At 47.7% G+C, this 22,470-nt stretch overlaps 9 protein-coding genes across 9 annotated transcripts; 3 read left to right on the forward strand and 6 right to left on the reverse strand.

Annotated features, from left to right (window-relative positions):
• Positions 1 to 1,275: 1,275 nt before the first annotated feature.
• Positions 1,276 to 3,191, forward strand: TRIVIDRAFT_90820 (uncharacterized protein; the record flags this gene model as incomplete). The annotated part of the gene is made up of 2 exons (XM_014099699.1): positions 1,276 to 1,866; positions 1,955 to 3,191. 2 exons carry the CDS (start codon positions 1,346 to 1,348, stop codon positions 3,060 to 3,062), a joined length of 1,629 nt encoding a protein of 542 aa, XP_013955174.1.
• A 706-nt stretch (positions 3,192 to 3,897) lies between these two features.
• Positions 3,898 to 4,947, reverse strand: TRIVIDRAFT_128086 (uncharacterized protein; the record flags this gene model as incomplete). The annotated part of the gene is made up of 4 exons (XM_014099700.1): positions 3,898 to 4,059; positions 4,123 to 4,309; positions 4,372 to 4,581; positions 4,733 to 4,947. Coding segments are annotated over 4 exons (774 nt in total), but the record flags the coding sequence as incomplete, so codon positions are not given.
• Positions 4,948 to 4,971: 24 nt separating this feature from the next.
• TRIVIDRAFT_216285 (uncharacterized protein) lies at positions 4,972 to 5,802 on the reverse strand (the record flags this gene model as incomplete). The annotated part of the gene is made up of 1 exon (XM_014099701.1): positions 4,972 to 5,802. The coding sequence occupies one exon, from the start codon at positions 5,717 to 5,719 to the stop codon at positions 5,417 to 5,419; it is 303 nt and encodes a 100-aa protein (XP_013955176.1).
• Positions 5,803 to 7,986: 2,184 nt separating this feature from the next.
• TRIVIDRAFT_171001 (uncharacterized protein) lies at positions 7,987 to 10,293 on the reverse strand (the record flags this gene model as incomplete). The annotated part of the gene is made up of 1 exon (XM_014099702.1): positions 7,987 to 10,293. One exon carries the CDS (start codon positions 10,147 to 10,149, stop codon positions 8,179 to 8,181), a length of 1,971 nt encoding a protein of 656 aa, XP_013955177.1.
• A 1,758-nt stretch (positions 10,294 to 12,051) lies between these two features.
• TRIVIDRAFT_153427 (uncharacterized protein) lies at positions 12,052 to 14,201 on the forward strand (the record flags this gene model as incomplete). The annotated part of the gene is made up of 3 exons (XM_014099703.1): positions 12,052 to 12,331; positions 12,543 to 13,033; positions 13,110 to 14,201. 3 exons carry the CDS (start codon positions 12,052 to 12,054, stop codon positions 14,199 to 14,201), a joined length of 1,863 nt encoding a protein of 620 aa, XP_013955178.1.
• Positions 14,202 to 14,939: 738 nt separating this feature from the next.
• Positions 14,940 to 15,794, forward strand: TRIVIDRAFT_59417 (uncharacterized protein; the record flags this gene model as incomplete). Its single annotated transcript, XM_014099704.1, has 1 exon — positions 14,940 to 15,794. The coding sequence occupies one exon, from the start codon at positions 14,940 to 14,942 to the stop codon at positions 15,792 to 15,794; it is 855 nt and encodes a 284-aa protein (XP_013955179.1).
• Positions 15,795 to 16,011: 217 nt separating this feature from the next.
• TRIVIDRAFT_51237 (uncharacterized protein) lies at positions 16,012 to 16,473 on the reverse strand (the record flags this gene model as incomplete). Its single annotated transcript, XM_014099705.1, has 1 exon — positions 16,012 to 16,473. The coding sequence occupies one exon, from the start codon at positions 16,471 to 16,473 to the stop codon at positions 16,012 to 16,014; it is 462 nt and encodes a 153-aa protein (XP_013955180.1).
• Positions 16,474 to 17,738: 1,265 nt separating this feature from the next.
• TRIVIDRAFT_59419 (uncharacterized protein) lies at positions 17,739 to 20,233 on the reverse strand (the record flags this gene model as incomplete). Its single annotated transcript, XM_014099706.1, has 4 exons — positions 17,739 to 18,889; positions 18,944 to 19,093; positions 19,153 to 19,619; positions 20,145 to 20,233. The coding sequence occupies 4 exons, from the start codon at positions 20,231 to 20,233 to the stop codon at positions 17,739 to 17,741; spliced, it is 1,857 nt and encodes a 618-aa protein (XP_013955181.1).
• Positions 20,234 to 21,524: 1,291 nt separating this feature from the next.
• TRIVIDRAFT_223455 (uncharacterized protein) lies at positions 21,525 to 22,357 on the reverse strand (the record flags this gene model as incomplete). The annotated part of the gene is made up of 2 exons (XM_014099707.1): positions 21,525 to 22,184; positions 22,253 to 22,357. The coding sequence occupies 2 exons, from the start codon at positions 22,355 to 22,357 to the stop codon at positions 21,525 to 21,527; spliced, it is 765 nt and encodes a 254-aa protein (XP_013955182.1).
• Between the last annotated feature and the right edge of the window lie 113 nt (positions 22,358 to 22,470).

Consider the following 22,470-nt stretch of genomic DNA (forward strand, 5'->3'; position numbering starts at 1 on the left):
AGTGTAACATTGATATGGTAACTACGGAGTAGTCAACCGTGAAATAGCACAACATAGGGAGTTATGAAACGATTCAACGGAAATATGTCAATGGTTAGTAAAAAAAAATAAACCTTGGATCCTAGTCTGGGACAATTCCGGATGCGGTCTATCCGATATCCATGTCAGTTCGGCATCAAATTCGTCCAATGCGTCCGAAGACACCCTCGGAAATTGACGGGGGTGCTATATTCCTTGAAGTAGGTTTCCACACCGAAAGGTGCAAAAGAGAAATCTAGAACACACGGACAGCAGGAGTAGGTTGAGTTAGCTTTGGCCAACGCAAGGGTTGGTGTGAAAAAGCATGGCAGAGTCTTGAGATCTTTCATGCCGTTGCCGGAGCATCAACTAGGCGACTTGGCGGGCGCAACCTTGCAACCGAGGCAAGTTATTCGTCTCACCGTACAGCACTCCCCACTCTATCCAAAATTAGTACCGCCGTGATATGAGTTGTCATGGATCTACTACCTCCATTCAGTAAGGAGAGCGGTTGAGTGTCGGAGCAACTTCAGCGCTGCCTGTTAGTTCCACTTTTGTGACCAACTCCAAGTTGAAGACTCAATGGCCATTGGACACAGTCATACCTCGCATGTCACATGCAGGAGACGTGTATGAGACGATCTCGCGCCAAAACAAATGTACGAGGCTCCGTCTCCAGCGCTAAATTGATCCCTGTACCAAAATCAAGATTTTCCCGCCCGCGGCCAACAACCGGTTGAATTCTAAGGCAACGAATAAAGACCTGGAATCTTTAAGGCCAATACACATACAGAATATACAGAATAGTCTGTACAGCGCAATTGTAATGCACAATAATCTCTGAAGCGCCAATGATATCAGCTACCTGAGTGTCAGCAAGAATTTTCATCTAGTTTATAACACGTCACATCGAGGCCATGCGCATCAATTTCTTCTCTTTTCACTTATGTAAATACGAGCAAAACCAATGTCCAAATTTCTACTTTACACAACGGGTACGGATAATATGGGGCTTAAATACCTCTATGGAATCATGTGCGGGGAATAGTGAGTGTCATCAAATATCCACGATCATACTAGGTCGTATCTGAACGGGACACCTACTTAACCGAATTATTAGTATCAAACAAGTAATTTTAGGCCGAAGTTGTGGGGTGGTGTAAAGAAGGGCATAGTTTTACTACTTACGCCCGCAGTCTTGCATGTACAGGTATATAGACTGGTTCTGCTCAGTCTTGGATAGCATTTTTCCTGACTAAATCAACAACCCTTGAATGAGGGTAGTCATTTTGGTTCATCGTTGTTGTTTTCATTCAAAAGAACCAAAATGTCCAAATTCATTATAGCTCAGATCATCGTTGTCCTCGCATTTGTTCTTTATCGCCTCGTCTTCCGTAAAAAGCAGGACCTTCTCCCGTTACCTCCTGGCCCGAAACCACTTCCAATTGTCGGCAACATCAACGATCTTCCACCTCCAGGTGTACCAGAATATGAGCACTGGCTTCCTTTCAAGGACAAATATGGCCCTGTTAGCTCCGTTACAGTACTGGGCCAGACAATGGTTATCCTTCACGATAGGGCAGCTGTTAGTGAACTCTTAGAAAAGTCTTCGCTGAAGACCTCTGGAAGACCTGTGTTCTTCTTCGGGTCTGAAATGTGTGGATATGATGGATTTATGCCTCCTATGCAATATACCGATCAATATCGCCAACACCGCAAGTTCATTCATCAGCAATTGGGAACCAAGATTCTCGCATCACGATTCAATACCGTACAGGATATAGAATCAAGACGCTTTTTACTGAGAATTATGAATGATCCTCAGAACTTCTTTGAACACATTAAAACGTAAGTTGAGAACTATAAGCTGAATTTTCAAGCTCTTTACTACTCCGCTCCACTGAAGAAATTTTTTTTCCCACTGACCATCATCTAGCGAAGCATCTGCAATTATGCTAAAGATCACATATGGCTATGTGATAGAGCCTTTTGCTCAAGATCCTCTCATCCAACTCATGCAAGACGTCATGACAAATTTGTCACTTGCTTTTGTGCCTCTTTCTTGGGCAGCCGACTTCATCCCTGCTATCAGATACCTTCCTGATTGGTTCCCGGGTACAGGTTTTAAGAAAACTGCCCGGAAATGGAAAAGCATCAATGAGGCCGTTACCAAAACGCCGTACAATTTTGTCCAAAAACAAATGGAAAGGGGCACCTATCGACAGAAGTCATATGTGTCCGAGCATATCAAAGATCACGGTCATGGAGATGGTACAGGAGTGAGTGAGGAAGACATTTCAAACATTCAACTCACAGCTACCGACATGTATGGGGGAGGTGCAGATACCACGGTATCCACCATCATGGCGTTTACTTTAGCTATGATTCTATTTCCAAAAGTCCAGCAAAAAGCTCAGGAAGAGATTGATCGTGTGGTAGGCTCTGATCGCCTGCCTGGCTACGAAGACCAAGAGAATCTGCCCTATGTGAGCGCTGTGGCCAAGGAAGCGCTTCGATATTTCTCAGTTGTGCCTATTGCTACAGCTCATAGGACAGAAGAAGAAATCTTCTTTAGAGGCTACCGTATTCCAAAAGGTTCATTCATACTTCCATCCGTGTGGTGGTTTTTGCATGATCCTGAGGTCTATAAAGATCCTTTAGTATTCGATCCTGAGCGGTTCTTGGAACCAAGGAATGAGCCTGATCCTGGTAACGATGCATTTGGATATGGCCGTAGGGTATGCCCCGGCAGGTACCTCGCAGTTGAGAGCATTTACCTTACTGCCGCACGAATGCTTGCAGCTTTCACAATTTCCAAAGGGGTAGATGAGAATGGAAAAGAGATCGATGTGGAATGCAGACAAACGCCGGGTCTTATTTCTCACCCAGTCAAATTTTCTTATGACATTACACCTAGAAATAAGAAGTATGAGGATCTTATTCGAAATGTGGAGGTAGATCATCCCTGGGAAAAGAGCGACTCGGAATCTCTTGAAGGCGATGTGATTGAGGTGTATAAACAAGAGTATAAGAGTAGAAAATAGTAAAGAAAGTGGCTTTCTTGGTGATTTATAGCGAGAGCATTGGTTATATGCATGCATTTGGCACCTCATAATAGCTTAAACTGATTCAATTCTTCAGAATGGGTCGGCATATAACGGATTATTTCAGTCAATGTATTTAGAAAGAACCGTTTTTGGCTGCGATGATAAAAGATATGCTAAAATACGAGGCATATGCTGAAATTTATGCTCCATAACAGACACAATAATACATTTAGTAGTTACACTTGAGCTCAATATTATTTCCGGTATACGCCTGCCGCAGATCGCTATTAAATCGGCTGGACTAAACGTAGCAAATCATCAACATGACATGCAGTCTACCACATGATATATATGATAACTGGTGGTATGACGGTATTTCCACAGCCTAACGCCTTATCTTCTGAATCACCATAAACCTTGATCCATATATTATTCCTTGGGTATCGTCATCTTCAATGCTATACCAGTGAGGTATGCCAGGTTCATTATAATCACACCTATGTTAACATTCCCCGACGTCTTGGCTTAGTCACCGGACCGGATATGAGAGCGGAAGCTCGTCGTCTGAGCCCCGGTTTATACCCGCTACTGTTCTATCATTGCCGATTCTGGAATTGCGCGAAATCCGTGAACTTATGACTGTTTCCACTTGGATTCCTCCATCGAGAATACCACGAGTACTAGCAGCCTTGGAATCGTCAAACTGGCCCATGTCGTCGTCGATGGATGAGAAGTCTTCTCCAGTAGGCTTGGTTCTGTTAACAGATTGCAGCTTATAATTCTGCGACTCGTTATTATGCTCTTCTTCTTCTCGAGCCTGTGTTCTGTGACCGGATGTGGATGGCATATGCATGTCAGAGTTATCCCCCCTCGCCAGTTTTGTGATGAGTTCGGCCATGGTCATTTCAATATTCAGCTTGACCATATAGGTTACAGGGTGGAACTGAATGTAGACAACTTGGTTCGGCAATGACATAAGGCCAATGAGCATAGCCTGCGTTAAGTAGAAGTTAGATATCAGGGTTCCAGCTCTCTGTAGTTGAGACACCAAGCTTACATCCATGAGGATAGATACCACCATCAGCTTAGCATTGAAGCTGACCAGAGGAGCATATTTGCTAAGACCGTGCTGAACGACGAGGCGTTTTTTGACGGTGCGTAGAAAGTAATAGTTGAGGCCAGCATCGACGATTAGAATGAGAATTTTGGAAATACGATCCCAGATTTCATTGATGCGAACATATCTGCAATTATAAACATTGTCAGTCATCAACATCTTGGGCTGGAGGATCAATCCAACACTCACAGTTCGCTAACTGGGGGAGCAGTATGTGCTGGAATCCAGATGCAAAAGACCGCTATGTTGATGCAAGTAATGATAGCTGCGGTGCCCCATTTCAATTTGAATACCGTGTTCCTATCTTCGGCGATGATGGCAATTCGATTGACGATAATTTGCATGAGCAGCTGAATCTCAAACACCCAAAGAAACAGGAAGAAGAACAAAACGGGTATCCTGTAAGACTGAGTTAGAAAATCTGTTTTCGTAATCCAGTATAAGTGAGGTGATGTTGAATATGGGCCTTATGTGTCGGTGTGTATGTGAGGTGTCCCTTCTTCCTCGCTCTCCCGCCTTCTTCCCTTGACAAGGAGTGCTCAATGCTTACGTTGGTCCTATGAGGCCGTCAAGAAAAACCCATCCTATAATGCCGATGCTGAGGTTGGCAATAATCTCTCCCCAAATCATGTAAATGTATTGGCTCCTCCATGGTCGTCGATTTCTCAGGGTATGTTGAATGGCCTTCCAAACTGTTAAGAACCCGAAGCCGAGGGTAAATCCAGCCGCCAAAGATGCCACTTGGACATCCGATGTAGAAGCCATCTTTCTCCTGAAATCGTGACAAGCATGTAATAGAAAAAGCAGAAAAATGAACACCAAGGTCAAAGACCGAGACCCATAAGGTCAGAGAGAAATTTTGTACAGTTACAGCGGGATTCACCGAGCGGCAGCCAGTGACTACATGTACTTGCCGGCTTTTCAGGAATAAACCCTTTAACAAATGCAATTATCCGGTAGAATCCAATTGTGTGGAGTGCATATCATTCCCCGGAGCGGAACTTGTTACGCGAGATCCTATATGATCTACTTGGTGACGATTGTGAAGCTCTTTGGTTAGATTCATGTAGCAAATGGCCTTAGTTGTAGAGCCCCTGACACCCATAGTGACGCATGGCAAGCGGCTAGACCTGCGCCTGTATAGCTCTAGATCTTTTCTCGGCAGCAAGAATCTAGTTCACTCGACTACGCTAGGGGTCAACTCCACATCTGTATATCTGCCACAGGCCCTCATTTAGTCTCTAAGTGGAAAACCTGTCCGGAGATTAGACCAATTTGTTGTTGGGATTTCGTACCAGTTTTCAGAAGGAAAAGAGTGCCGAGTCATCAGGTGGGACGCATACCACATGGGTGGCAGGGATGTCGAATAGCTGAACGGCGCGCTAGAGTAGATTAGTAGCTGCCTGTTGCATGCTGTGGATGTAGTTGTTAGTGATGCCACGCCTCGGCGTTGTGGAATGCTGTTGCGGCCGTAAGGACTTACCAGCCTCATCTCGGCTCTCATGTTGTGAAGGAATAGTTTATGAGGAGAATACATGTTCTGCCAATGCTTGGTACACAATTCATGTATCAACAAGATCAGTTGCAATTGAGTTGCCAAGAGAAGCTAGTCTTAGTATACCGTGAACAGCGCCTAAAGTATATTTACTGGAGTTCATTGTTCTCAAGAGTGGAGAGGGGAAGAAATTTGTTCAAGTGCGACGATCTAGCATATAAGGATGAAGAGTTCGAGAACATGAAGGTACCATGTATCCAACACGCCGGTACATGCTAACGAAAGCTATCGGGCATAAGGCAGAGTGCTAGACAGAATCCCGTCTAAATTTTCGAATCAGCCCACTCTTGAATGCCATTCTGGTGGAGAGATGTTCAAGTGGGCTCCCGTGGTGGGAAGCCGTTTAGGCCGGCCCTTACAGCCGGACAGCTGAAGTTTGCCATATCCAGTTGAAGCTCCGAGCATGGTCCATCGCCTCAGTTTAGTCCAACCATTCGCAATACGATCAAAACGTAACAGACAGCTGTTGCTACTCCACCCTACCAAGGGCGCCGCTCCCACCGGTCGAAACATGACACACGCCAGAGCGAATAGTCTTAACACCGCCGCAGCGCCACCCGACATTTAGGACAAACCAAAAAAGCTACGGCACCTCGTCACAAGGCGAGAGAAGGATTCCTTGACATGATGTAACTAGAGGCATGTTTACTGTATTTACGAGGGGAGAAGACTCGCAACAGTCCCTCGGAGAGGGGAAGAGGCTTGCCACTAGAATAGGCGAACCATACGAGTCAGGAAACTCGGACCGTCACTCCAAGGGCAATACGCGAGTGGGCTTGCGCGTTTGACTCGCTTTATAACTTACTAACCAGCGGTCGTACGACTATCGATTGACTACGCCAAATATTTTCGGTCGCAGCTTGACTCTGGAAACATTCCCGAGATCTCTCACCACGGTATGACTTTACTGGTTATGTTTTTTCGCCAAAAAGTAGAGTGGGATCGCGCCACAACAGGTAAATAATTCGAGAAAAGGGATAGAATAGCTGCTTCTACTTTAGCAACGATGAAACTCGAGCAACACAGCACCGCCCAGCCGTTCTTTGCCAACTAGCCCGAAACCAGACTTGTCAAAACATGTCATATTCCCACTCAATAATTGGCCAATATTACAGCCTACGACAAGCCTCGGTACGAAGTCGCTGAGTTGTCTGCACAGCTTGTAGAAATAATAGAAGCTATCGATACGAATTGTATCAATAGTGTTACTCATGGATGTCACTGTGGGTGGTTATTTAAGAGTTGACGTTTCAGCTATGTCAAAGAAAGCAACCCCTTCTAATGACCCCTCACAGCAGAAGTTCTTGCTTATGAATTTATCCAGCCGAGGCCTTCTTTGACATTCTACAAGTACAAAAGGCACTAGGCCTCTTTTGAAGCAACAGAAGTCTCCGTTGCAGCATCAACAAGGAAATTCACAACCCGAATTGCTCAGACAATCTCAATCTGTACCCGTACTAGCAGGGCTTGATGCAACACCAGTATATACCCTGTCTCGGTAGTTGAAGACCGAGTCAGGTCCGATGAGCTGAACATCGACGATCATATCCCGATGCGTAACACATGCGTGAGAGCCCAGTTCATGTTGAGTGACTCAATATATATTAGTATTCTGGCCCAAAGATCGCTTATAGCCGTCATATGACCATTGAACATGAATGCAACAGCCATTCTGTTTCATATAAGGCTTTTAGATGTCGATCACACCGTGCCATTAGCTCATATTATTTGCATAGTGGCGACCACGCAAGTCTATCTCCGTGGTGATTTTGCGGCAGAGAGTGACACATTCATTCTCCTAGATTCACCATCATAGATACTTTGACAAGCAGCAATGACAGACAAAAAGCGGAAACACAATCGATTGGACTGCTACAGCACCGAGATTCCTTCTCTAGGTCCCGCATGGCTAGCACAATATACGAGAACAATATGTTACTGCTCTTGATTGTGTTTTAGTGTGCTTCTTGACAGAAGCTCCCAAGCCGCATCCTTCACCGCGGGGTTCCAGAACTTCTCCAAGCGGAGCCACGAGGCTCCGGTTTCAGATCCCGAACACATGGAAAGCAAAGATAATTAATCTGAAGAGGAATGTTGATGTGCTCGTGTGCCACCTACGCAATCTAGTCGCTTGTGTTTCAAGACGTCTTGTATATCCCATCTGTGACAGCCGATGTATGTGTTCGAAGTGCAGCGTGTGTCATTTTCATCGGATGCACGTACGCATGGAACTACAACATATGAGAGCTGCCAGGACACCAAGTACATTGAAAGATGAGGTTTCAGATTATCTCCAATCCATAATATCCGTAATCAGAAAGAAAAGAACTATTTCTAGTTAGATCCAGGCACCAAATCTTCCACAAGACAATCTTATAGCCAAATTCCTCCGCTCCCCATGGACAGCAGTGTGGCCAGCCCTAAATCTGGGTAGCACCCAATCAAATACCTATCCCTCCATGAATTCTTCTCATATGGTCGTAGCATTCTGCAGGCACCTCAAAAGGTGCAAGACATACCCAACAAACATGGGCTCCACATTTACACGTTATATGGTTGCATCCATCAGTCTTCTCAATCAATCGTGAACATCTAGGGCAACCTTTAATGCCGAGTTCCTCTTTCATCTTATCGCTTAGTGCGTTGGAAAGCTTGGCTTTGGAGCACGGCTTGCCAGGATGCGAAGCTTGGCAAGTCGTGCAAGTAGACTTCAGGCACTTCTTACACGTAAAAATATTGGGATATTCGGAGTCGTGAGAGGTGATCCGATATACCTGGTCGCAGTCGGGAGTCGGGCAATAGGTGAAGTCTGCCGGATGACGAACAATGTAGGATTCAAACGACTTCGTGAGAACGTCGTCAAATGTTTCAGAAGGAAGATGCTCCTGGATCTCTGAGAGCGAGAACGCCTGATTACAAACACCCCCGTAGGAATTGGTTTTGGGGCAACAAATCAGGAATTCCCCTGTTGTCGTCATCTCTGCCACACACATCTGAACAAAACAGTCGCTGCAATAGACATGGTCGCAGGACATGCGGATCGGCTCGTCTGGTTCGCAGAAACACGTCGGACATTCCATCCCGGGACGAGAGTCTGTGTCGCGCGGCAAAACCCTTCTGGTGGCAATTATGGTCATTGCATTGTTATAGTCCGCTTTAGATCCCCTGATCAGGATTCGTTTGTACCTTGATGTTATATCGAGGCACGCTATTCCACTTCCAAGCTGAGATCTGAGCAATCTGAAGCCTCCGCTTGTTGCCCATCTGAAATCAAGCTCGTCCAGCTCAATAACATGGCTCTCGGATATGCAGTCCTGGAGCATTTTTGTGATGCTCTCCAAAGTATCCTTCGGCACTGCCTTTCGTCCCAAGATACGGAATTGCGACTTGCGTATGTCGGGAACGATGAGTACATTGAAGGTATCCTCTATCACTTGCACCTTTTTGAATTCTTTCCCGTCTTTTCGGAAATTGCCACATCGAAGGTCTTTCCCTTCCATTCGAACAATATCGCCTTTGACTATCTTCTCAATGTACTCTTTCGCTTGGACTACCAATTGGTGATTGTCGCCTTCCAGTTTCAAGACTTGATATTGTCCTTTGCTAGGGAATTCCGAAAATTGGATGTATTGCCGATCCCAGATTTGCTTCTGCGCCGTAATCCGTGGACGCACCATACCATAGATTTTGGTTGGTATTTTGAACTTGGCTGATGCCACCACCGACACGGAAAGTCGCGTCGTCTTGCTGAATGATAGCGGCTTGTTGTTCAAAGTAGACGCCGCATCACTCGCGGAGGATTCGTCAAGAAAGGTGCCATACGCATTAAAGCGCTTGGATTTTGAATTGGAGGACACCTCCCACCGCTCCAAGGGGCCAGATTCCAATAGCATCGACTTGATAATGGTGGTATCGAATTCCGAGTCGACAACATAGCTAGGCTCTCCAAGTTCGACCTTCAGGGGTCGCTCGGATATCGGGATAGTGTTAATGATGTCTTGCTCTGATACCGTGACACCCAATCCAATGAGTTTCACCATCCATCCATCTGGGATTTGTTGGACTTGTGTCGTTATCTTCGACCCAGGTCCCTTGTAGTTGCCCGCTTTTGACAGTTTGACCGCATGACTCTTGGTTCCAAAGGTCAGCCTAGCTTCAATCGTTGGCCGGCTCCAAGCGCAATGTACTTTTCGACAGTCTATTTGGCAAGGGCTCTGGCTATGCGGCATGATTGGAGGCACGACAACTACCTTCATGTCTGGGAGGGTGGTGTAAGTAGCCAGCCTGGTGCAAGCTGTCTTGGCGAACAAAGGATCCTCGGCTTTCAGTATCGCAGCGCACTGGTCTTGTCCAGTCTGGGCTATGAGACGGATATCAACTCCCAATGTCGGGATACCCACATTCTCCAGCATTATTTTAATCGAAGCAGTGGAACTAGTCTGTGGGAGATTTCGAATATTGATGGCAGAATAATCAGAAGCAAAAACAACTTTGGAAACTTTGCCACCATCGTTGAATTTTACCCACGCACCACCTAGTTCATATGTGTAATTGTCGTTGGGAAGATTCTGGAAAGGGAGCAAAGCGCTATGTTAGCCAGTGTGATTCGATGGCTGGGGAGAGTTGAAGGTCATCTTACTGTAGTAGTTGCAGTAGTAGCGTTCCTTACGTGGGAAAATCGACAACTGGCTCCCTTTTTGCAGTGACCCAATGCGTAGAACCGACATTGGCCTCGAGGTTGTGGGTTAGGGGGTGGTTGTAAGGCAGCCTGTGGTTGTAAGATGGGCTCGTCCACGATTCCAATGGGATGCCTTCCTGGTCCTGGGTTCCTTTCAGGTGCTCGACGTTCTGGTGCTCGAGGCTCTGGAACTCGCTGTACTGGAACTCGAGGCTCTGGCACTCGCTGTACTGGCACTCGAGGTTCCGGCACTCGAGGCTCTGGCACTCGAGGCTCTGGCACTCGTTGTGCTGGTGGCCGATGTCTTTCTGGTGCTGGATACCTTTCTGGTACCCGACGTTCTAGTTCTCGATAGATTGGTGGCTGATGCCTTTCTGGCACTCGATATACTGGGACATGATACCTGTACTCTGGTATGTGAGAGGCGACGGTCCGTTGTGGCGGAGGAGCTGGGGTTGCAGGGGCGAATATGTTGCCCATGGCGAAGACTTGGTCGCTATTCTAAGAGGTTGTTGGCTCCTCAATATTTCAAGTACATGTCATCAGACTCGACCAAATAGTGATCGATGTAAGTTAGATTCGCTGTCTGGAACCAGAATGCGGCAGCTTGCCCTTTTAAAGATGCCAAAACTGTTTACTTCACCGCAGGCGTGTTTGCGTCGTACCACACATGAGAGCGGGGTTTTGCTACCTAACACGCCTATGCAAACGGAAGCGCTTCGAGCCTCGAGCCTATTTGTTCAAAAGTATGCGGGAGGCCCGCGAGGCGGCCTCGGACTGCCTTGTATTCGTTCAATCATGTCTGGATCTTGCCGAATAGGTCGCGGTACATGTTTCAAACAGAGTGGCAGGGGTGAAGCGAAAGCTCGTCTCACAAAAAGCGTGCGCATGTACTTGGTCACTAAGTTCATCCCTGCATACGTAGGTAGCAGTACCTGAACGCGTCTCGGTGATGGAGGAATACAACCCAATATGAGATATGCTGGGGATGATAGGATGGAAAGGCTGAATCATGTGTCTTGACCTGCATACTGAAAGACAGGGATATGGTGTTATAGGCATGATACGCTGCATGTACATGTACTCTATGCCACGACATTCACTGGTGCCTCCACGCCGCATTAACTTGCGTTTCTAGGCTTTGAAGGTGCTCTTCCTAAAAGTCTCAAAGTGGGCTAGGACATGAATGTACTTTATTTCTTATCAGCATCAAAGAAAACTAGGTACCTAAGCAATGGGAGACAATACAGCTGAGATTTAAGAGGTATGGGGTGATTGATTGGCGGGGTCCTTGTTAGTATTGAGGTTATTATAGGTGCCTATAGCGTGGAGGCTGTATTACCAGACCGCTATCCATGGCAATCTACAGAGACACAGTGCGTGATCCCGCTCTGCAGCTGCTGCCACTGCATATGAGCCACGGCCTCGGGCGCAAATCCGCACCGTGCTTCGACTCAAACATCGACGCAAACATCGACGCAACTCCATGCACAGCATCCATTAATTTTATCCATCGACCACTCCAATCGAAATTACTTCAACATGCCGCCTCACGGAAAGCCTATCATCACCTAGGCTCCTTCCAAATCCTAGGAGCCCGGAATCCGCCTCTTCAGCGCATCGCCATGAATTCGACATGCCGTCCCAGAGCCGCAGTTCCCATTCATGTGTGGCTTGTGCCAGGCGCAAGGTCAAATGCGACAAGCTGAAGCCATGCTCAAGCTGTTCCAAGTCGCAGGCTGCATGCGTCTATCGAGCCCCTGTACCGTCCCAGAGACACCGGAAGCGCTTGACTCAGCACGACCTCATGTCCAAAATCCAGGAGCTCGAATCCATCCTTGACAGCCATGGAATCCCATTCGAAGGACTGGGGACTTCGTGGATCCGCTCTCACTGGGAAGAGAAGCTTGCCACGAGTCCCCAGAACCTGGCGAACTCTGAGTCCATCTCCTCTAGTGAGACGGCCATAACGGCTGAGGCGTATCCCATAGCATCAGGCGGAGACGATTCACTTCAAGATCGAAATGTGCCACTTGAGCTTGGGGAACAGAACGGGACAGCGTGGCTTTGGTCTGAGCTGCCTGAAGTCGTGCGTCTTTCCCTGTCCGATTTTTTGTCCCTACTAAGAATGCTCAAAGCTGAAAACCCCACCAATTTCTCAACTCAGGCAGCCCGATGAGGAGTTAGAAGAAAAGCAGTCTACGTCTACTGATACGGCCTTCTCTTCTCCCTCTGTACTTACCCTATATCAGATTTCTACGCCTCCGGGGCAGCTAGAGTTGCATCCTAATTCCAGGCACGTTTTCAGACTCTGGCAGGCTTTCGCGGATAATGTCAATCCACTCAGCAAAATCATCCATGCGCCTACGCTTCAGGAGAAAATTCTTGGGGCAGCTTGGGCGGTCGAATCGGCTCCAAAGCCTCTAGAGGCCACCATGCTTGCCGTGTATACGCTAGCCATTGTCTCAATGAAACCAGCCACTTGCTTTGATATATTGGGGGAGAGTAGGTCTGTACTCTTGAACAGATATCGCACCGGAGCATTGCGGGCCTTGTCTGGTACTAACCTTTTCTCAACACGGGACTTGGAGGTTTTACAGGCATTGACTCTAATCATCGTGAGTCCCCAAAACAACATACGTAGCATCACAAGAATGAACATGCAAGCTAATCGCTTTTCATTCTTATTTCAAGATGATCGATCCTCAATCTGAATTCTCAACTACAGCAGTGGCACTAGCCCTGCGAATCGCGCACAAAATGGGTCTGCACCGTGCTGCCGAAGACTCTATTATGCCCTTCTTCAAACAGGAGATGCAAGTCCGCTTGTGGTGGTATATCCGCGGCCTAAACTCACGCGTCCGCCGCGGCATGGGTTTATTATCAACAATTGACGACCTAGGCGATGCACGTCTCCCGATGAATGTCAACGATGCAGATTTACACCCACGCATGGAGAAGCCGCCCGCTGTTCAGCACACGGCGGCTACGGAAATGGTGTACTGTTTGATGAAATATGACCTGTGGAGCTTCGTACGGAAGTCATCCAACTTTTCCGGCAGCCTCAACCCCAGAGAAAAAGCAGCCCAACTAATAACTTCGACTAGTGTTGAGAGCTTAATAAAGAAGAAAAAGGTTTTAGGCGAGATAGATCGTATGCTTCAAGAGAAATATCTTGCCCACCTCGACCAAAGCATACCGCTGCATCAGCTATCGGCTGCCCTAGCTGGCCTTACTGTTCACAATCAACAGTTCTTGATGCTACACCCGCGGCATCAGCCTGAAGGAGGCAGATATATGTCCAAGGCCGATCAAAATCTTGTCTTCGAAAGCAGCGTCAGGTTGCTGGAGTTGAACTATAAAGTGCGCAGTACGAGCTTCTCAACCAATCTGGTAGATCACATGGTATGTCGGACACAAGTCGACGCTCTGGTCTACATGATTAGCGAGCTGCGGCGGAGGACGAGTGGCCACTTAGTCGAGACCGCATGGGACTTGCTAGAGGAGGTGTATAGCCACCAGACGATTGTATTCTCATGCGATCAAAAATTCTACGCCGCCCTGGCGGATCTGACTATACAAGCATGGGAGGCTCGCAGAAAGGCGCTAAACCTCCGAGCAGAGATACCCCAGTTCATTGAGACTCTGCAGGCAGTAAGGGAGAGACCAGAGGCTATGGTTCAACCCGTGGCAGGCGTGGAGGTTCTGCAAACCGGGCTCATGGGTGATTTGATGCAAGATGAGCCTCTCGATTGGAATTACTGGGATGAATTGCTTGAACTATGAGATTAAAAACAGCCGATTGACAGTACAGTCCTTATGGTCACAGAACAGAACTCGTCAGAACAGCAATTTTGGTGTTGCACGTTTCATCACACCAGTCATTTTTCACCGTGGGCCCAAAATGCTCATAAGGAACAGGGGCATGCAACACGGCGCCTAAAGCTCTGTGAGAGTAACAGCATATGGACGAACTCGATACAGAAGACCCCAAGGCAGAAAAACCACATATTCCTTCACCAAAACGCCGCTGTGCCATGTTAATGCGGGCTTCGGGGCACCTCGTCCGAATTAGGAAGTACGGGCCCGAGTCGTCCGAGCATCACTAATAGTACATGTGTTGGCCCTAAAACCACCGAAATATCTGCCCAAGGAACGCAGGACACGCAGCCGAATGCCTACCTTTGTACAATTCTAGATAACAATATCCTATTTACGACTGCGAAGCCAAAAGCGCTACGCCCATCGGAAAGAAGCGGCCCAATAGACTGGAAGCAGGTTCAAAGTTGGCAGCCGAGGGTGGAGCAAACGGACACCCATTACGGAGTACCTCACGGCGTTCGGAGTTGAGAATGGGGGGGGGGGGGGGGGGAACCGGCTCCCTTCCGGGTGTCTATAACCAGATCGAGGATGATGGGCCCGATTTGTCCGAGTCTCTATAGGAATGATTTACGCAATAAATAGGGCAGATGATGCCTTTCGAGACATGAGAATCTTCCATATTCCTTCAGCGACAAAGCAAACATGGCGCAAACCAATCTGCCGAGTTACTATGCGCGAGGCCACTCGGACTACACCATCGCAACCCACTTGAGGCGTAAGGCGGAAACAGACGCCGCCTTCCTGCTCCCCCATATCAAGGCGACAGACCATATTCTTGATGTAGGCTGCGGCCCGGGTACCATAACGACAGGCTTGGCAAAATACGCCAGTCAGGGTACCACAATTGGTATAGACATCTCATCAGATGTTTTACAAAAGGCCAAGGCCCTAGCAGACGAATCCAATGTACCCACTCAGGGGCCAGGCTCTGTCGTCTTCGAAGAGGGCAACGTTGTGGACGGGCTTCCCTATCCTGATAATACGTTTGATGTCGTCTTTAGCTCTCAGGTCCTCGGGCATCTTCCACAGCCCGACTTACCACTCCGGGCGTTGGCCGAAATGCGGCGGGTCTTGAAGCCGGGTGGTATCCTAGCTACTCGAGACGGCATGGGCAACCACTTTTACCCGCAGAGTTTTGACCTTGATCGCCTCTGGGGAGGGAATCAGCTTCGAGCATCACGCAAAGGAGCACCTGAGACAGACCCTACTGCGACAGTAATGCCAGCGCTTCTTCGCAGTGCGGGCTTCGATGCCGACGGAGGGAAGGTACGAGTTGGTGCTGCGGCTGGTGTGTTTTCAGGCCCGGAAACCCGCAAACGATTGGCCTGGCGTGCCGACGGCCAGTTGCAAAAAGGAGATCCTTTTTATCAGAGCTGGCTGGATGCTGGTATTACCGAAGATGAGATCCAGCAGACGCTACACGCCGTACGAAAGTGGGCTGACACGGAGGATGCCTGGCTCGTGATTGTGCAGTGCGAAATGCTTGCGTGGAAATAGCTTTGGATCAACACCTACAGACAAGAGAGATAATAAAAAGCATAAATCTCTTTGAGTCGCTGGCAAAAGAAGATGGGGTATGTACTTGTTTCATTGCTATATACTGCTATGTACTGAACCATCTGGGTGGGGTTTGCCAGACGGTAATGAGAATATATACAAGGTTTCATGATCCATAATTTGACTTCCAGGCACTGATCCACGCGCAATATACTGTTTATGCTGCAATTGACCAGCTGAAGTTCTTGATGAGGGTTCCATCGTTATCATGGCCACCGAAAGCCTGCCACAGGTCGAGGCACATATCGATGGACTGCTCGCTGCTGGTGTTCTCATCCGCAACGACAGCCTGGCGGGAGACGCCGTTGTGTGTCATGGTGATGACCTTGGCGCACAGGCTGTTGTCCTGAGCCTCGCCATAGCGGTCAAAGACTCCTGAAGGGAGCGCAACCAGAGGCAGGTTAGAAGGGACCTTGTTGGCAAAGTAGGTGCTGAGACCGCAGGCGCCGTATTGCCAGAAGATATTCCGACAGTTGGAGGCAGATCCGAACATGAAAATGGAGCCGTTGGTGCCGGAGCCGGAGACTTTAGCAGCTCTCTCGGTGTGTTCCTCCTCGACAGGAGCTGCAGAGGCAGTGAGGGCCAGGGCAAGGCTGACGATGGAGAGCGAGAACTTCATCTTGAAGAGTATTGGAGGAGGCTGTGAATGTGAGTTTTTGTTTGAGATTGATGCTATGGGATATATGTCAAAACATGAGAGACCTGGGCTGCTCTTATATACTCCTACACTACGACTCCTCTCATCCAACTTCGTCCTGCTGAATATAGGTCTGTCCACTACTCAACATCCACAGGCTAAAATCTCACAAAAAGATCAGGATAATTATTCCGATGGCCAGCATTCTCATGTACGTAAGTTCCGTGAAAATCGTCACCGATCCTTGCATTGATGGCCCTATACTACCCAATCCCCTATACGACGTGGGCCTCAGGAACTGCTTGTGTCAAGATAACCTCAGTCCAGAGCCCACCCCTTTCGACTAATAGCGGTTCGCTCTTCGACAAACAAGGCAGGTAAGCGGACTCGCCAGCGCTGCCTAGCCCAGCAGGTCGCATTTTAGCTTCCTTATAACGCTCTGCACGGGCGATCCCAAAGCTGCCTATTTGGGCATTCGACGACTTACAAAGCAAGCTTGTCGTGCCATGCCTCAGTGCTATACGAGGCAAAATTATTTTTCCGTCTGTTCGAAAATGTCCCGGAGTGGGCCACTTGCTAACAAGGGAAAGAAAGCGGTTTTATGGGCTGACTAGGGAGCAGGGGTTAGACTTCAATTGCCTGTGCTTTTTGGACAGAAGCTTGTTTTCTCTTTGTTACGGCCTTATGAACGACGTGGGTTTGGACAAACTCTCCGCCCAACTAATTAGCAGCAAGCTATTATTATTCCAACTGCAAAAGACGGAGTGTAATTATGAGGTCGGCCGACGACATAATGCGACTTTAATGCATAAGCATATGTACAGAGGAAAATGGCTACTGGAGTACTCATGTTGAGAACGTATAGTCCTCATGGTTATTTCCGGATCCTATTAGCTTGCTCGTGTATTGAGAAGCCTTGGTTGCTTGACCGGCTGCATATTGAAGCATTTTTAGAGGCTCGTATTGGAGATTTCTACGAAGCACTTTAGCTAACCGTAATTCCGAGCATCCAGTTGCTTTATACGGAGTGGCCGACAAACTCTGGTCCATCCAAAGCGTTCATCGCTTATGTAGTGGTGCTGTCACTTGCAGCATTTCCACTTCGAGTTGACGGATTCGCCACCTGCTGTGCATCAAAATTCACGCAATCAAGGCATCAAACAGTCCATTCGAAGCTCAATTTTCACGTAAGAGTGTTACGAGTACTATTAACATTACATCACATACAAACTAGTGCTCCTTGGATCTCAGATCGCGAGCATAAACGCGAAGCAACCCAACAGTAGCGTCCCGCTTATCCGAGCAGCCGAAGAGGCCGCCTGCTCCGTTGTATTGGTGAGAATCTGCGCAGGCTCATATGTATTCGGCAAGGTAGAGTTGGTCGTGCCATTCCAACAATATCTTGCAAAGCAATCCGCACACTTTGCAGGAACGCTAGTCTTGGTGCGGACGAGGCTTCGTGCCAAAATGGCGCAGCCGATGCATGTCGGCCAATTCGAATCCACCGTGCCGTTGCCCATGGTGGCCATGTTATATCCATTCTGGATGATCTGGTTGCGCTCTTCTTCGGTGTATTTCAGGTCAAAGGTTGAGACGTTGGACTGGAATGAGTAGGGGGCATTGGGCAAGTACACGATGAGCGGCCCTGAAGGAGTGTTGCTGCCGTTGGTGCAGCCGAAAAAGGTAGGCCGCTGGTTCAGGCCAAGATTAACAAAGGTATTCTGATCAGGTACATCTGGAAATCTGCTGTCGTTGGCCGAGACCTTGGCCTCAGATCTGTTGAACGTGGCCACCATGGCAGTGCCGTTTGGCCACAGCGTTGCTGTATCGGCAGAGCCATCGACAGCGAAGATGACGTCGACTTCTCGTTCGGCAAGAAGCAGTGGATGCAAAGGAATGTTTTGTAAGTCTTCTCCGCCATCCACGAGAGTCAGGATCGTGGTGTTGGCATTCAAATTCACGCTGGCGTTGTATCCAAAGAACGGGTTCGGCCAGTTTGCAATGTCTCTGTTTTCCTCGCCAATGTTTGCCAACGTGTCGTTGATAGCACCGATCAAGAAGTCTGGCACGCCTTCCACCTGTCCTATCTGTAGGAATGCCTGGTTAAACAGAGATGACGAAGTACCCATGACGAAGCCGGCGTTGTCAACTCCAGCAATGCACACTCCGTTGCGAGGAATGGTACCGTTGGTAAAGTTGGAGCCGACAAATTGAAGCGGCGCAAAGGCTTCAAGACCTGGGTCGTAGGATCCCATTTCCCAAGGATTAAACTCGAAGATTGTCGAGTTGCTGGCTATCTGGAGCTGTCCTGACGTTCTCTCAATGGATACAATCAACGGCAGAGGAGCTTGAGCCGCTACGAAATCGGTATCATTTGATATAGATGAGAAAGTGAATGCTATTAAAGGAGTTAGCCTATTCCCAGGAGGCTTTGTCAAAGGTACCATCATACCAGGTCCTCCATCACTCGGGTCCACGAGCTGGTAGGACAATGCTCTGCCCCAATAGTCTGTGATTGAGGTGTTGAAGCCAGCACTCTTTTTACCATCAACATCATCAAACAATTGCCGATAATACCTTACAATGTTGAGGCCGGCGGGTCCTAGAATTAACCATTACGAAATCAGCATAGGTACTCATTCAGAGGACGCGACATCATACCGTCAAAGATGGAGTTTTCAAATTGCCAGAGGGTGCTCAAAAATCCCGATGTAGAAAAGATGATGGACTCAACCGAGGTAAAGTTCTGCACATAGAGACTACCCACAAGCCAGCTCCCGCCAGAGAGGCCACTGAGATATGTCGCCGACTGCAAAAGCCCTCCAAGATGGCCGGTTTCTGTCGCATTGGTCGACCTGTTATCAAATGCTGCGAGAGCCCCGGCTCCGTTCATCAAGGCTCGATAGCCTCCTCCTGAGATGGCAATGGCTATTCTAGGGAGGCCGGTGCCCACGTTGGTGAGATTGTCAATGTATCTGCCCGTATCTAAATCACTGATATTGGCGCGAATTAGCACATCCTTCATGGCTGCAACCGTGTTGTTTGTGCGAAGAGGAAGCCAATCTGTTTCGTTGGTCGATAAACCTGTGGCCGCGCGAATCCTCGGCCTATTAGCCGGGCATGAGACCCTGGCAGGAGTGTAGCCATCAGGGGCAACTGGTGCAGCTCGTTGTTCAAGAAGCGACAATGCTTGAATGCCTGGTGGAAAATATGAAGCTACAGCTCAGTGTATCAGCGTCGCTGTTGATATTATAGCTGTTTGCGGTGAACGGCGTACCAGGAATCATCAAATACGCAACGAAACAAACGATAATACGACTCAAGTTAATCATCTTTGCAAGTTTTCTTTTGAAGTCGGCGAAACTGAACAAATACAAGATGCGATAACGAAATGAAAAGATAGAGAGTTGTTGCTGCGATTGAGACACGGGAGTAGGAGCTATCGACCGATTTGCTGCTCTTTCAGGTCGCGTTGAGCTCTATGGAAATCATCACTATTCAAGATGATGCATTAACACGAAGAAAGGCTCTTCGAGTATATTCGACAACTGATCAATACCACCGATTGTCAGTTTTTCATCTACGAGAGGCGAGTGGGGAGGAAAGATGATATAACACGGCTGAAGGAAGACAGCCAGCAAAAAATAAGGTACATTAGCCTACCAGCCACGATTTCAGCTCCAAATGTCAAGAAGAGCTTTGATCTCGATAGTGTAAGAATATCGTCATCACCGTCAATCATGTTCTTGGCTTACCACAAGTCAACAAAGCAAACAACGGGATTCGTATCGTCACGATTGAATGGTCAATCTATCCAGCTTATAGAGGCAACGGTTATGAAGCTTGTTTGCTCAGAACATGATGGAGATTCTGCCAGGTTCCAATCATTGTTTCAACTTCTAACGGATTCCTAGATTTCTCTTTCTCAATGCCAATTGCAACTACCAATTAAGCAACCCGCGAAACTGCGCCACATGCCCACTCTCGCCCGTTCGGATCTTCCGGGGCGGCCGCGTGTTTTCACACATTCCCCGCGAAATAAATTGCGTGGCATTCCCTTTCAGCGTTGAGATCGCCAAATGTGTTAACCTTTTGGATCTAGATCTGCGTCATCCGATGACAGCATCCGTCAGACCTTGCGAGATACGTAACGTACGATAAATCTACTATCAGCAAAGATGCATTGAAATTTATTTTCCATGCTTTCTGTCGCCATCTGTCATGTCAATAATTAAGCTAATCTCATTTGTAAAAGTGCAGCTTCATTTTAGCTTTGGTAGCGGAGCGCCAAATCTCAGCATCCTTCTTGAGTGATTGGACACTTCAAATAAACTTTGGATTGACGCGCCAGCTTTAGATGGTTGAGGCCCGAATGTGTTGTCATAAGAGAATCCCAATCAGTGAATTTAGAAGTCAATCACAGAAGCCATACCGAAGCAGAAATTCCGATTAGCTCATTTTAGATGTAGCCACACACATTCATGAGGACGATAATCACTGTTTCTGGTGTAGATGACCCTGAAGGAAATTAAGTTTATATCCAACTTGTAATTGGATTGAGATGCTGAGATGCTAATCAGAAATGCTACAGAAAGATTGACTACATACCATATGAACTAGCGCTACAGAGTGTTTCCTTTCATTAATTTATAATTTGGATTATGCAGTCAATCTAACCTGAGAATCACGCCTGAGTTTGATGAGAGTATGTATGTCTTTTGTCGTAATTGATGGAATTTTTTCTTCACATCTGAAAAAACGATTGGGTTTAGAATCTGATAAGCTATATAGAAGTGCGTTCTCAGTCTTACTAGTCTTTTGGTACCTAGTTGGAGCTGGGTGAGTCCTTCATATGTTTCTTTATTCACCTCTCGCCCAGTCATTGATCCAAAAGATGTAATCGGACACTACAAGACATGCATGGCATATTGTGATAATAAAAGTATTCTCACCATCCTTCCACAATTCAATGAGGTTCGATATTGTGATGTTTTTTATATTCATACTAACAAATAATCGCTTCTACCGACATTTTAAATATAGCTCAGACCACCATCAATACCGAGAACTTGGCCCGACATGAAGCTCGCCCCCGGGCTAGCCGCAAACAATATAGCACTGGCAACTTCCTCTGTTGTTCCATCTCGCTTGATATACTGCTGAGCACGGAACTTTACCGTCAACTCGTGATCCTCTGGCCCAGCATAATCCGTGGAGATTGGCCCTGGAGAAACAACATTAACAGTGATGCCCTTCTCGCCAAGTTCTTCAGCCCATGCCAGGCTCAGCGTATTGAGAGCGGCCTTGGAAGCAGTGTACAATGCAGCAAATTTAGTTCCAGTCCGAGACACTACGCTGCCGATATTGACGATGCGGCCGCCAGGAGAAGCAATATAAGGTAGAGCAGCCCGGATGAGCAGGTGAGGTCCCCGAACGTTGGGGTGAAACAAGGCATCAAACTCCTCAATAAGAGCCTCTGACGCGCTTCCTTGAAACGTTGCGTGCCCAGCGTTGTTGACGATGATGTCGATCTTGCGGCCTGGAAATGCTGCAATGGTGGCATTGACGATGTCATCGCCAAAAGTGAGTGAACCAGCATTGCTTTGAACGGCAATAGCCTGGACGCCTAGCTCTTTGATCTTGGCAAGGCACTCATCGGCAGCAGTCTTGTTTGAGTTGTAGTGAAGCACAATCTGAGAGATGAGATATGTGTTAGGACCGGCTCGAGGGATACAACTATTTGCGTGGACATGATTCATACATCGGCGCCACCTTTGGCAAGGGCGTGAGCGGTAGCAAATCCGATGCCGTTGAGCTTGGATGCCCCGGTAACAATGGCAAGTTTTCCTTTAAAGTCGGAAGACATGATGGCTATGTTTTTCAATGAGCTTTGGGTAAGAGGATTGAGAACTGGAGAATAGGGTGAATTTCGAGTTGAGCAACCAACGACCATCGGTACCTTTTATGTTGCCCAACTAA

Source organism: Trichoderma virens (assembly GCF_000170995.1).
Source record: "Trichoderma virens Gv29-8 chromosome Unknown TRIVIscaffold_76, whole genome shotgun sequence".
Classification (NCBI taxonomy): Eukaryota; Fungi; Ascomycota; class Sordariomycetes; order Hypocreales; family Hypocreaceae; genus Trichoderma; species Trichoderma virens.